This window comes from Pleurodeles waltl, chromosome 8 (genome assembly GCF_031143425.1).
Source record: "Pleurodeles waltl isolate 20211129_DDA chromosome 8, aPleWal1.hap1.20221129, whole genome shotgun sequence".
Classification (NCBI taxonomy): Eukaryota; Metazoa; Chordata; class Amphibia; order Caudata; family Salamandridae; genus Pleurodeles; species Pleurodeles waltl.
The window spans coordinates 737,042,846-737,054,991 of record NC_090447.1 but is presented as its reverse complement, the minus strand read 5'-3'; the positions used below and the strand labels follow the sequence as shown (position 1 = coordinate 737,054,991).

At 40.9% G+C, this 12,146-nt stretch overlaps 1 protein-coding gene across 5 annotated transcripts in view; it reads right to left on the bottom strand.

Annotated features, from left to right (window-relative positions):
- ARL13B (ARF like GTPase 13B) overlaps nucleotides 1-12,146 on the bottom strand; it is a 518,943-nt gene that overhangs the window by 157,438 nt on the left and 349,359 nt on the right. For all 5 annotated transcript variants that reach the window (XM_069204925.1, XM_069204929.1, XM_069204926.1 and 2 more), the window contains one exon: nucleotides 3,377-3,579. In XM_069204925.1, coding sequence (XP_069061026.1) covers nucleotides 3,377-3,579 — 203 coding nt within the window. The remainder of the gene's footprint in view (nucleotides 1-3,376; nucleotides 3,580-12,146) is intronic.

Here is a 12,146-nt window from a genome sequence, read left to right as displayed (position 1 = left end):
TATATTGTTGGTATGTCCCAACATTCGTATATTTTGCTTACAGATTTTAAATTACTTGAAGGCACACTCTTATCAATATCTCCCTCTCAAATAGTCTGTCACTTTTACATGATATTTCAGAATTTTCACCCATGTCCGCTCATGCCTTTAAATGACTCTCTACTGCTCTTATTTTAACAAAAAATATTATTTTACATTTTTGGAGGACAAATGTTAATCCAACTCTTCAATCCTGGCTTGAAGATATGTTTGATGTGGCTAATTTTGAAAAAATTATTTATAAACTGACAACTTGGTTCATTTCAAGCATGTATGGGGCTCCTTTATATGTTGATGACTGGTCATGTTCTACACATTTGATGTCAATGGGTTTACACTAGGGATTTGATTCTTGAACATCAACTTCTTTATTCCTTCTGAACATATATTGCTATTGCAAATGTTTGATAAAAGTATATTCTCCTTAATTTTTCCTCCTTTTTATTTTTTTTTACTTTTACCGTATACTTTTTTATCAACAACTTGTTTTTCTGTTTTGGTGAAGCGGTGTGAAAATGTTTGTTTATGTAATTTTGAAAATTTCAATAAAGACTTGTGATACAAAAAAATGCCTGTTTGTAAATGAAGACTGCCTGGAAATATACCAATAAAGAAGGTCACACTTGCAGGCCATCTTCATTTACACTTCTTTGTTGAGGCATTTGCGTCCCACCTGCTCTCTGTCCCTCCACAACCCGCCCTGCCATACCACCTAGGAATGCACCCACAAAACCCCAGGGGGGCGCACCACATAGGAGTATCTACTAAGTTGGAGAGACCACTCGGCTTAGGAACAGGGTGACAGAAAACATTTCAACAGCTGTACCCTGGAAATGAAAGATCCTATGGACATGATTTCAATACTGCCACTATAGAGATGGGCAGAACTCATTAAAATATGCACCAAAGAAGGTCTTTCAAAAGGAGGGGATGGCTTGGTTTCTGTAATGTCAACTGACAGTCATATAGGGAACCCAATGTAAGCTGAGGGTGACTCTGATATTAGTACCTTACATAAAGCAGAGGGGGTGAAGTGCCTGCCAGGCCAGTGTCTTAAACTCAAATGGTAAAAGGCCCTACATGCTCAATGCTCTTCCAGGCAAAGTAATGTGTCAAAAAACAGGAAAGGTACAACCATGAGAGTAAGCTCTTAGCAGTCAACACCCATACAAGCACTGAATTACCTGCATGCTTTAGGTCGCTATTTCACATCCCTGTCTTGATCATAGTCAGCTGAACCACACTTCTTCTAGTTTGTAGGTGGCTTTCTATTGAGTCTAGTGCACAATGCTGTCTAGTGGTAAATGTGCAGACAAGCTCCTGTACTCTCAAAAGAGTCTTCTCCTGCAGAAGGGCTTAGAAGGCCCACAATTTCCACAGGTTTTTAGACTAAGTTCCAACTTAATGGGGTATGACAACACCATGTCATTCCTTGTGCATACTCACCATCATTTGGCCTGTAGAATCTTAAAGTCCAGAATTTACTGGTTCCATTGGTGCGGCGCTTCTTCAGTGTTGTAGGAGCTGGCGAGCAGCCTTATCCCAATCAGACTAAATCCTTCCTTTGAATTGAAAGCAAATAGCAAACCGGCATAGATGGTTTAAAGAAACGGCAGTTGCTAAGCTTTCTACTCAGAGGTGGAACCTAGATGGAGTGAATTTAAAGTTTATGCATCATGCCAAATCACTATTGTACAACCAACACTTATCACAGAAGCTACTAGGGTCTTCTACTCAAGAAGAGCTGTATGCATTGGGATGTGCCCTTAAACATGCAACCACCAAGTTGTGCATACAGCAATACCACATATTGAAAACGTACAGGCATCCATGTATTTCCCTATAATCATCACCACTGGCAGCTTTCACTTTCACTGTACTGTGGTGAGGAGTGGATATCCCAGGATGGGGTACAATTAGGGTGTTCTCTTCAACTACCAGAGTTAATTACTCTGCAAAGGGGCAAAATACCCAGAGTGTTGCTTCATCAATGGAATCAAGCAAGCAAAACTAATGTAGAAAAAACACAGGGTAGCACAAACTAATGAAGCGAGGTAACATTATAGTTATGACAGTACACTGTAAAATCCGATCATGGATGTGGCAAAACTAGTTTTCCTTAAATGATCACACGACCAATATTCTGCACACGTCACATCTCTTTTTGCCTGGAAGCTCACTTGGCCCAAGATCAGAAGGTACGTCAAGATAAAGTGGAAAGCTATGTAGGCTAAATATCCTAGTTTAAACGTTATCCTAGCTTCAACCAGAAACCTCATGAACATTTAAACATGCTACAGGATTTTCTTTTCTTTCATAACCAATCTCACAACACTGCCTTAGCCTTTACAGTGGTAGCTTCCATCAAGGTTTATTGGAATAGAGCTGTACTTAAGGATATTTTTCTAAAATCTCCCAAATGCCAAACTCATCCACATTACCTTGCGACTTACGTTCTTGTTGATGATACCTTTGGGAGGCCTGGAAGTCAGTTCTAAATTCACAGCAGTGCAAACTCAAACTCTTTGCCTCCATTAAATTAGGTAACAATACTACCAGTTGTTTACGGTGCTAGCAAACCTGATGGGACAATTGTTATATGAAAAACAAATTATTATCAGCAACGTCCATGATCTTATTTACCCTGCAACTGACCATGTTAAAAAATAATTTGTGGTAGATCTCTGTACAAGTATGGCTTTGCTCCTTCAACCTCCATCTATGAACACCCATCTGCAAAATCTTAAGAGAGAAATCAAAGAGGTCTGAAGAGACTTCATTCACTTTGCATCCAAGCTGGAAGCATCATGCTGCCACCACAAATCCACTCATCTGTCTCACAGGAATTTTATGTTTCAATAATAGACAGTGATTATTTTGTAGCTCGCAGAAAGCAGATGTTTGTTTCCACCACAACTAGACTGTAGGCCTTTCTATTGAATTTTCAACTAAAATCAGGTACCCAAAGGAATTGGAGAGCAAGGGTATGAACTATCCAAAGTATGAAACAGCTTGTACATCTTCCTCCCTCCCATTGAAGCATGTCGAGGCTGCAGAAAGCGTGAATGCTGCAATTTATAAGGTAAACCCATATATTTTAAAACAGTTTACAAACATACACAATGTATGGCTTTATATGCTTTGCATGTAAAATAAATGGTGAACAAGGTTTTGTGACGTTTGTGAGAAAATAAATGGTGAATGACATCCGTTTTCTGCAGCAATCACAGGAAACATGATTTTATAGTTAATGTTATAAATATTTGTTGAGGGATTTATTCCTTTGCTTGCTTGTTACTGGAGAACCTTATGCTGCAAACTATGTAGCAAATGTTACCTCTCCTCCCGGAGTCTCCTAACTCGCTCTGTTCGCTCCCTCTTTTCCTGCTCCTCTTGTGCCTTTTGCTCAGCTGTGTCTTTTTGTATTCGATCGTTTAGTGAATCAAAATCTTTTGATATGATTTGCAACAGCCACGTCAGACCTTTCTTTATGGATTTGTCAATTTTCTTACCATAGCCAATGGTTGCCGAGCAAGGCTCCTGAAAAATATAAGCAAGAAATCAGGGACAACTGAAAGAAAGGTTCTGGTGAGTACTTGACTATATCGCTTGCAACAACACAAACAAATATATATGCTTTCAGGCTCAGATACTCCAGATGGGCTAGACTTGGCTAGAAAGGCCTTCTATGCAGGTGCCCAGACACCAGGCCTTTACTTGTTTTCCTCTAACAAACACTACTGGCCTTACTCAAAGAAAATGTATATTCTTAGATGTGTTGGTGAAGTCCTTTGCATTGTGTAGCTTTATGAATGGAAACCGAGTTTGCAAAACTTCCAGGCATCCACTTGCATTATCTTCAAGATTTGGAAGTGACACACACAAATTTGTTGAATTCACAAATATTTTTGGAAAATGCTTTTTTGCCTCCAATCCTTTGTACACTCAATAGTCACGTCGTTGAGAATCTGCACAGGTTAAGAAAATTGCACGAATTAAAAAAAAAAAGCAGAGAGCAACTACACAGTATCCGTGAAAAAAGTACTAATACAATGCTAATCTTTTTGGACTCATTTGTCGTCTGACACCTCGGATCAAGAGCAGATACTTGCTCACTAACACAATGATTTCAGCATTCACAGAAAAATCTAAGCCTGGATAGTTCCCACCATAGTTCACATCAAAGCACACCAGCATCAGACACGGGGTCCCTCTAGGATCATCTCTCCCCACTGCTGTTCAATATGTACATGCCACTTTTAAATGAAGTATTTACCTCTGTTGGTCTAAAATTCCAAACATACGCTTATGAGACTCAATTTCCAATCGACCTCCATCAAGTCATGACATCTCAGTCATCGACAAATGCTTGCTTGCTGCAAAATCTTGGAAATTTTCTCTGCCTTTACATCAAAAAATAGAAATGCTAATGCTTGGTACAAATGAATTCTTCAGTGTTCACTTTGGAATGGATAATAGGCCTTAACATTCTGCTGCTCCTGTCAAAACAGCATGCAATGCTCGACTCCGATCTCTCCTTCACCCTACAAGCCCAAACAGGAGCTAAAAAGGTCCACTGTGTCCTCTGGAACATCTCCAAACTCTGCTCTATAAACAACATCTACAGATCCTCCTCATTCAAGATCTAGTTTTATTCATGCTATTTACTCTATTGTTCATACATTTTCCTTAACGCCAAATTGAAGACACTGACAAAACTACAAGTGGTCTAAAGAGCTATCAGAATAATCGTTGGCATGAGAAACAAAAGGCACCTCTATACCTAACATCTGAACCAAGCCAACCAAACAGCAACTTAGATATAAACACAAAGTATCAGCTGTCTAGAAAAACAACAAGAAGTCTCCAAATAACACACAGATTTATTCATACAGATCAACTCTGAAAGAAACCTATGCACCCACAAAGACACTAAGATCTCCATAACTAAATGGAGAAAAAAGAGACAACTCGCCACACCCAGTGGGAAATTAGGGAACAAACTGTCTCCAGGGTGCAACAATACTCCAACTGTAAAGGTTTAAAGTCCAACCTGAAAAGGCTTCTTGTTAACAGGCTCTCTCCTGATGCCTAATGGTCTTGTGAAAAGTTTATAACATCCATTCTTCCATTCTCTCTCCTCCGCAAATTTTCCAGGCTCTCTCCCATTTCCTTATTTTCCCCTCCTTTGCTCCGAGAAACCATATTATTTTCTGGTGTATGTTATGCATAAAGCAAACAACCGTAGAAAGATTTTAATTCTTTCCTTGCCACAAATACATGAAATGAGAGAATAATTAGAAGAGTTATTGTTTCTTTACCTAAATATATATATCTATATGTATACTTCTCTCCTGTAGCTCCCTTAATGGTTCCTGGTTCAGTTTGCACATGTGTTGCACCTACTCAAGAGCAAAAGATGTACACCAGGCCCCCATACCACTACCCTTCCCCAAACCCCTCGTCTCACACCACAACCTGCCGGGGAAGTTGTCTAAGACTCCATGGGTCTAGTTCAGTCCTTAAAGAGACATTGGCAGGTGGGGGCACAGAAACAGGTGACCACAGGTGCACATGACTCTGACGCTGTGGAGGACAGGAAGGCTGTGTCCGTCTTCACCATTGGCAGAAAAAGGTGAAAACGTTAGTGGGTGGATGCCTTTACTTATGAAAACAGCATAGCTAAGCCAATAATCCTGCAATGTCTCACACCTGTGACAAAAGATGCTGCACCTTGGGCAGGCTTAGATGCAGCGGTCTGGGATGGCCTCTGAAGGCTGCCATATTCCTCTCATGTGGAAAAGGTTCATTCATTCCCCTACTTTAAACAAACGGGCTTCAGAGGATTCGGCCCAAGTGAATATATTCAGGGAATGAGGGGGCTGAAGACCAACTCAAAGGCATTCTATTGTTCCTGGGAAGTGTGTGCGTTATTAAGGTTAATGGAATGTACTTCAGTAAGAAACATGGGCAAATTAAAGAGGGAGATACCAATAGTGGCTCATGGGTCTACCTCCAGGGAGCCTTTCCACCACATAAGAAAAACTTTCAAGAGTGGTCTCAGCCACAAAAGGAAGATAAGACTAAACTGGACAGTGACCTCTAACCATTGATCGTGGAAATACAAGCAAAAATCAATATGGTTTTAAGAAAAATGATGGTAATGTTTAAGGCCATATCGACCAGGTGGATAGAAAGAGGTTGCACAAACAAAAAGTGGCACAGTGAAATCAGAGAGAAATCAGCTAAAGGCTAACAACCCAACCGGCACAAAATGTTAGATGTGTGTAGTGATATCTGTTGCACCGGAGGAGTGCCAGGTGGAAAGCCTGGAGAATATGTGAATTTTGAAGAATCAAATTATTCCGCAATGACTGGAGTCTGATGAAGACACATTATTGAAGCCTTCCTTTAACAAGAGGAGACCTCAAAGACTGAGGGTTATCCCCTGGAATACAGATATGCCCACAGGAACTGTAGGTTTTAGGGGCTAGAGATCAAGCGAAAATCCTAGCACTGATCCAGGTACCATCCTAGCAGTGCTCCGAAAAGTGGATACACAGGAAGTAAAGTAAGGGACAGCTGTAATGAAGTTTGGTTTTAACCAAGCCACAGAATTTTGATTTGTCTGACTTCAGCCTAGATACTACAGAGGCAAAGTGAATGCTGGAACAGAGAAATTACTTTTGGCTGGTTGGGCTTAGGCCACTACCATCTCTTCATAGCCTGTTTGGTGACTGGACCTCTCTTTTTAGCCAGGTTAGGTTGAAGAGTTTCAATGAGGAACTGCAGAACTGTGATTTGAGGGAATACAAGTGTAATATTCCTTAAGGGCTTGACAAGTATTCCTTGATATTACTGGTACTTCAGCAAAGCTTTTGCCCCCTTGATTCTGGGGTTTGTTAGGCTGAGTAGGGCGTACTAACTGTCATAGTACCTGTTAGATAAGCGGGATATAATAATTGATAGGATGAAAAATTATTTTTGATTATACAGAAGTAAACGGCCCTCTGACACCCTGCTCGAGACACAGGGATGCTTGACTTTTAAACATTTTTAGTTTTGGTTTCTGGTGCATGTTGTATGATAAGCTATGCAACAAACGCTTTGCTTTTTCTTAAGAGTAAACCGTTATTTGTGTTGTACATGGTATCACATTAAAGGCTAATAATAATAAAAAATAAATAAATAAAACACAAGGTAAAATAACCTATATGCAGGGCTATGCCAGGAAATAAGAAACCAATGGTCTATCCTACTATACAGGACAGGCCAGAAACGATGTGCAGACTGTATTATTTGTAAAAGCACAGATCAAAACCAGGCAACAAGGAAATTATTAGTGCAGCTTGCAAGGTGCAACATATGGAAAAAAACGAAACACAGCACACGGACTGCTAACAGAGAGTATGCCCTCTAATTTTACAACCCATAAAATAAAGCAACATGCGCAACGAAGCAGTTTTTAAGGAGCTGTTTAGACACATGAAATAGCGAAAATTCAGATTTTCTGGAAGAGTATCCTAGAGACAAACACTTCTTAACTTCAAAGATATGCCTAAAACGCTTTCAACTTACAGCTTGAGACCACCATCTGAGACACCTTACAGGGAAGGTTGAATAAAATTAAACCCATCAGATAAGTGGTAGGTCTATTTATCATTTTTCAATGTAAACAGGAAACGCTAACCAGGATTTGGATCTCATTTGCTAGTTGCAAATTTCACTCCTCTTGAAATGATGGCAAATTGTATTTTTTTTTTTAGATCAAATAGTTTTGACTACTTCAACCAAGACCAGAATTATCTTTAAAATGTCGGCTAAATGAACACAGTATTATGGACGTTTGAGAGCAATGAGGCTTGCACAAGGCTGGGGATATGATCCATTTTCCAAAGATGACATGGTTGGAAAGTGAGAACAGGGGATGGCAAGTTTTTAGCTTACCAGAGAGGCCAGAGGTCATAAGTTAAAAAAAAAAATTTTTAAAACCGCCGTTGAGATAATACTGAAGATTCCTGGTGGACAATATGCGGGTAGATTTATTATGTAGGTTAACAGGTGAATGAAAGGCAGAGTGTTGGGGCATTAGTGAAATACATTGCTTTCTAGACGTTATTAATTAGGCAGATACATGAAGAAAAAGAGGTGACCAAATACAAAGGAGACCATGCTAACAATAATATACCATCATTAATGAGGCCGAATTCATACCTGACAGCAGGATGCACACATCGACATTCATACCATTTACAGAATTTTTGCATATTCGGGCGTGCAATAAATTGTACAAGACAGTTAATTGAGCCAGCAAGATGACTTATTGAATTAACAATCTCTGTGGCCTCTAGCGATTTGTAGGTCACTAGTTCGAATCCCAGCAAAGCTGACTGAGCCTCCCATTCTTCCAATGTGGTTAATTCTGCTTTTTTGCATCACTTTCAGATTGTGTAAAGCTCTATTTAGTAAATAAGTTATTGTACTGTACACTATTAAGGAATATGAGCATTTGCGAAACAATCCACATTTCCAAAAATTATATGTTTACTGACCCGTTCTTTCTACAAATTTTCAATTCACTTCAATAAGATCTTTCAATAAGATCATTCAACAAAATTAGGGTAGTTGGTTTATAAGGACCAATCTATTATTGGTGAACTTGCTGTACACGGTATTAAAAATGAGACTAATTAATTTCACCCATTGAAAATGAAATGGTTACTTACCAGTAGGAGTGGTTTTGCAGCCTGAAGAGTTTTCTGGATTCACTTACTCTGCATCATTTTGCCATCTAGTGGTTGGGTCCGGAATTGTCTGTGTTTCGTTTTTTTTTTTCTCCTTTTGGGCATTGCCACCCATTTGGTGTTTGGCCTGTATCCCACAGGATGTCGCCCCGGAAGTTCCTGTGCATGGAAGCTATCTTCAGATTGTTTTTTTCTTGTGTTTTTGTCTCCTGTTTTCTTTTTGTATTTTATTTACCTCTTTGCCATCTGTTTGTCCTGTTCTTATTTCTGGGGAGGTAAGTGGGTCGCATGTGAATCCAGAAAACTCTTCAGGCTGCAAAACTACTCCTACTTGTAAGTAATCATTGCGTTTTGCACCATGAATCCTTTTCTGGATTCACACACTGTGCATCAGATTGCGTAGCACTTTTCCCCTTCTATTGGGTTGAAATGAGCTTGCAAACAGGTGCAGTAGTACTTTCTGTCCCACTTGGGCTTCTTATGCATCTAGATGTCCACACAATAGTGTTTTGTGAATGTGTGTGGGGATACCCAGGTTGCTGTTGCGCTGATAGTGTCTATAGCACGTTTGCTATGAATGCCAAGGGTGCCCCCTTTTTCCTTGTTGAGTGTACCTCTGGGCAGTGAGGCAGCTGTTTGCCTGCTGCTCCATAGCACATTTTGATTGTTTCCACGATCCATCCCACGATAATCCCCTTTGTGATGGGGGCTCCTCTTTTGGATATAGCATATGCTACGAACAGTTGGTTCCCTCTGCGTAACCGCTGGTCTCCTCCAAGTAGTATATTAGTGTCCTTCTTACATCCAGTGTAAGTAGTTTTTTCTCTATTTCTGTTTGTGGGTTTTTAAAGAAAATGGGTAGCTGTATGTTTTAACTGACGTGTAATTTGGAGACCACCTTGAGTAGGAATTGTGGGTTTCTTCTGAAAACTACCTGGTCTTTATTGATTTGCATGTACGGTTCTTGTATTGTTAGTACTTGAATCTCGCGTACTCTCCACAGCAACGTGATCACTATTAGGAAGGCGGTCTTTAGTGTGGTAAACCGGTGTTCGGCCTTGTGCACAGGTTCAAATAGTTTTGTCATGACTTGTGTTAACAATGTTATTAAGCTCCTAATCGAGGCTGGTGCCCTTCTTGGAGGGGCAATTCTTTTGCAACCTTCCGGAAACCTTTACAACACAGATGCTGTGAAGAAACTTTTATATAATGCTCCTCTGGTGTAGGCCACAATTGCCACAGAGTGTACCTCGAGGGAAGAGAAGTTCATTCCGCTGACTAGCAGGTGTATGCGATAGGTTATTACTATCTCCGACCTAGATATTGCTTGTAGGTTATTATTTCCTGTGTACCATAGGTGGTATCTTTTCCATTTTGATGCAAAACATCTCCTTGTTGTTGGTTTCCTAGCCTGCTTTAGTATCTCCATGGTTCTGTGTGGTAGGTTTAGGTGTATGAATTCTATCTATTCAGGTGCCATACTGCAAGATTGAGTGTTACTGGTTCCAGGTGAAACACTTGCCCCCTTTGACTTGTAAGTAGGTCTTATTCAGTTTTGATTTTTATCCTCTGTTTCTTGGACAGTTCAAGTAGATCAGAGTACCATGGTTGTCTGGCCAACTGAGGGTCTATATGGATGAAGTTTGTTCTTGATCTCCTGGCCTTCTCCACTACCTTTGGTATTAGGGGAATCGGGGGAAAGCCATAAGCAAATCTCCCAGACCCGTTTAGTGACAGGGCATTCCCTTCTCACTAGTGGTGTGGAAACCTAGAGGCGAAGTGTTGTCATTTTCTGTTTTCTGCTGATGCGAAAAGGTCGATTGCCGGTGTGCCCCACATGCTGAACATTTTTTCTAGGCTCCTATGTTTTATCTCCCATTCGTGGGTGCTGTTTTCTTGTCTGCTTAGTCTGGTCTATGATGTCCTTTCCTGGTAGGTGGATTGTTTGTAGGCTGATCCCTGAGTTATCACACACTTCCATATTTCTTGGGCTAGCTTGCTTAGGGTGAATGATTTTGTAGCCCCTTGCTTGTTCAGGTAGAACATTGTTGTTGCTTTGTCTGTGTGTATTAGTACAGTTTTCCCTGATATTTTGAATGCTTTCAGGGCCAGTAACACTGTCTTCACTTCTAGGAAACTGATGCGTTCTATCGCATCCATCTTGTGCCATTGGCCTCGGATTCTTATATTGTCCGTGTGTGCTTCCCACCCCTTCTGGGTTGCATCCGTATTGATGGTCACAGAGGGAGTTGTTGTCTTGAAAGGTCTTCCCTTGGTTATGTGTTTGGATGCCCACCATTGTATTTCCTCTGTTACAACCACTAGATCCTCCACAATCCTGTTAGTTTGTGACCAACTATTGGTTAGCCATTCTTGGAATGGTCGCATGTGTGGTCTTGTATGTGGCAATAGGGGAATGCAAGATGCCATCATACCCATGAATTTCATGACTGCCCTCACTATCAGAGATTGTCCCTTCTGGTAAAGGCGAGTTTGCTCTGTGATTGCAAGTACTCTCTTTTGGGTAGGGTAAGTGTTAGAAATGGGGTCTCTAGTTGGCTGTGGTATACACCGTTATCCAAGAGGGACCACAACCCTAGTCAGGGTAAGTCACACACAACCCAAATTGTCCTGTGCCCACAGCAGTCAGGCTTAACTTAGAAGGCAATCTGTAAAGTATTTGTGCAATAAATAAAACACCACAGAAATACACCACACAGGTTAGAAAAATATAAGATATTTATCTGAGTGAATTAATGTGAAAACAATCAAGATTTGATAAGCACCAGTTGAAATATCACTTTACTTTTGCAATGATAAGAAGAGTCTTAAGTCTTTAGAAATCAACAAATGTCTCTTGTGCACAAAGTACCTGGTATGCTTCAAAATTACAAGCATGAAGACTGCAGAGGAGGAGATGCGTGGAAAAAGGAAGGTGTGCGTTGGACTTCCTGAGGCGTACAGACGATGTGTTGATTCTTTCCATGCGGCAAGGGTTTTGCATCGATTACCGGCACGCAGTCTTAGATCCTCACTGCGATGCGGAGTCTTTTGATGCCCAGGGGCGACGTGTGGAAATTCTGGGCGTTCAGCACGAAGTCACAGGTGCTGCGTCGATCCAGCGTGGTGATGCGTCAGAGTTTCTGTTGCACGGCAATCACTGCGTCAATTCCTCACACAGTAAGTCAGGCTGCGTTGTTCCAGCTTGGCGATGGTGTGTTGCGGTAGGGCTGTGCATGAAAGTTCCAGTCACAACACAGACGCTGCATCGATCTCCACTCAGGGAGCTGGGCAGCTTTGTTCCGGTTCAGCAATGCAGTGATTCTTTCACCGTTGGGCAGGGTGTGCATCGATTCCAGCAGG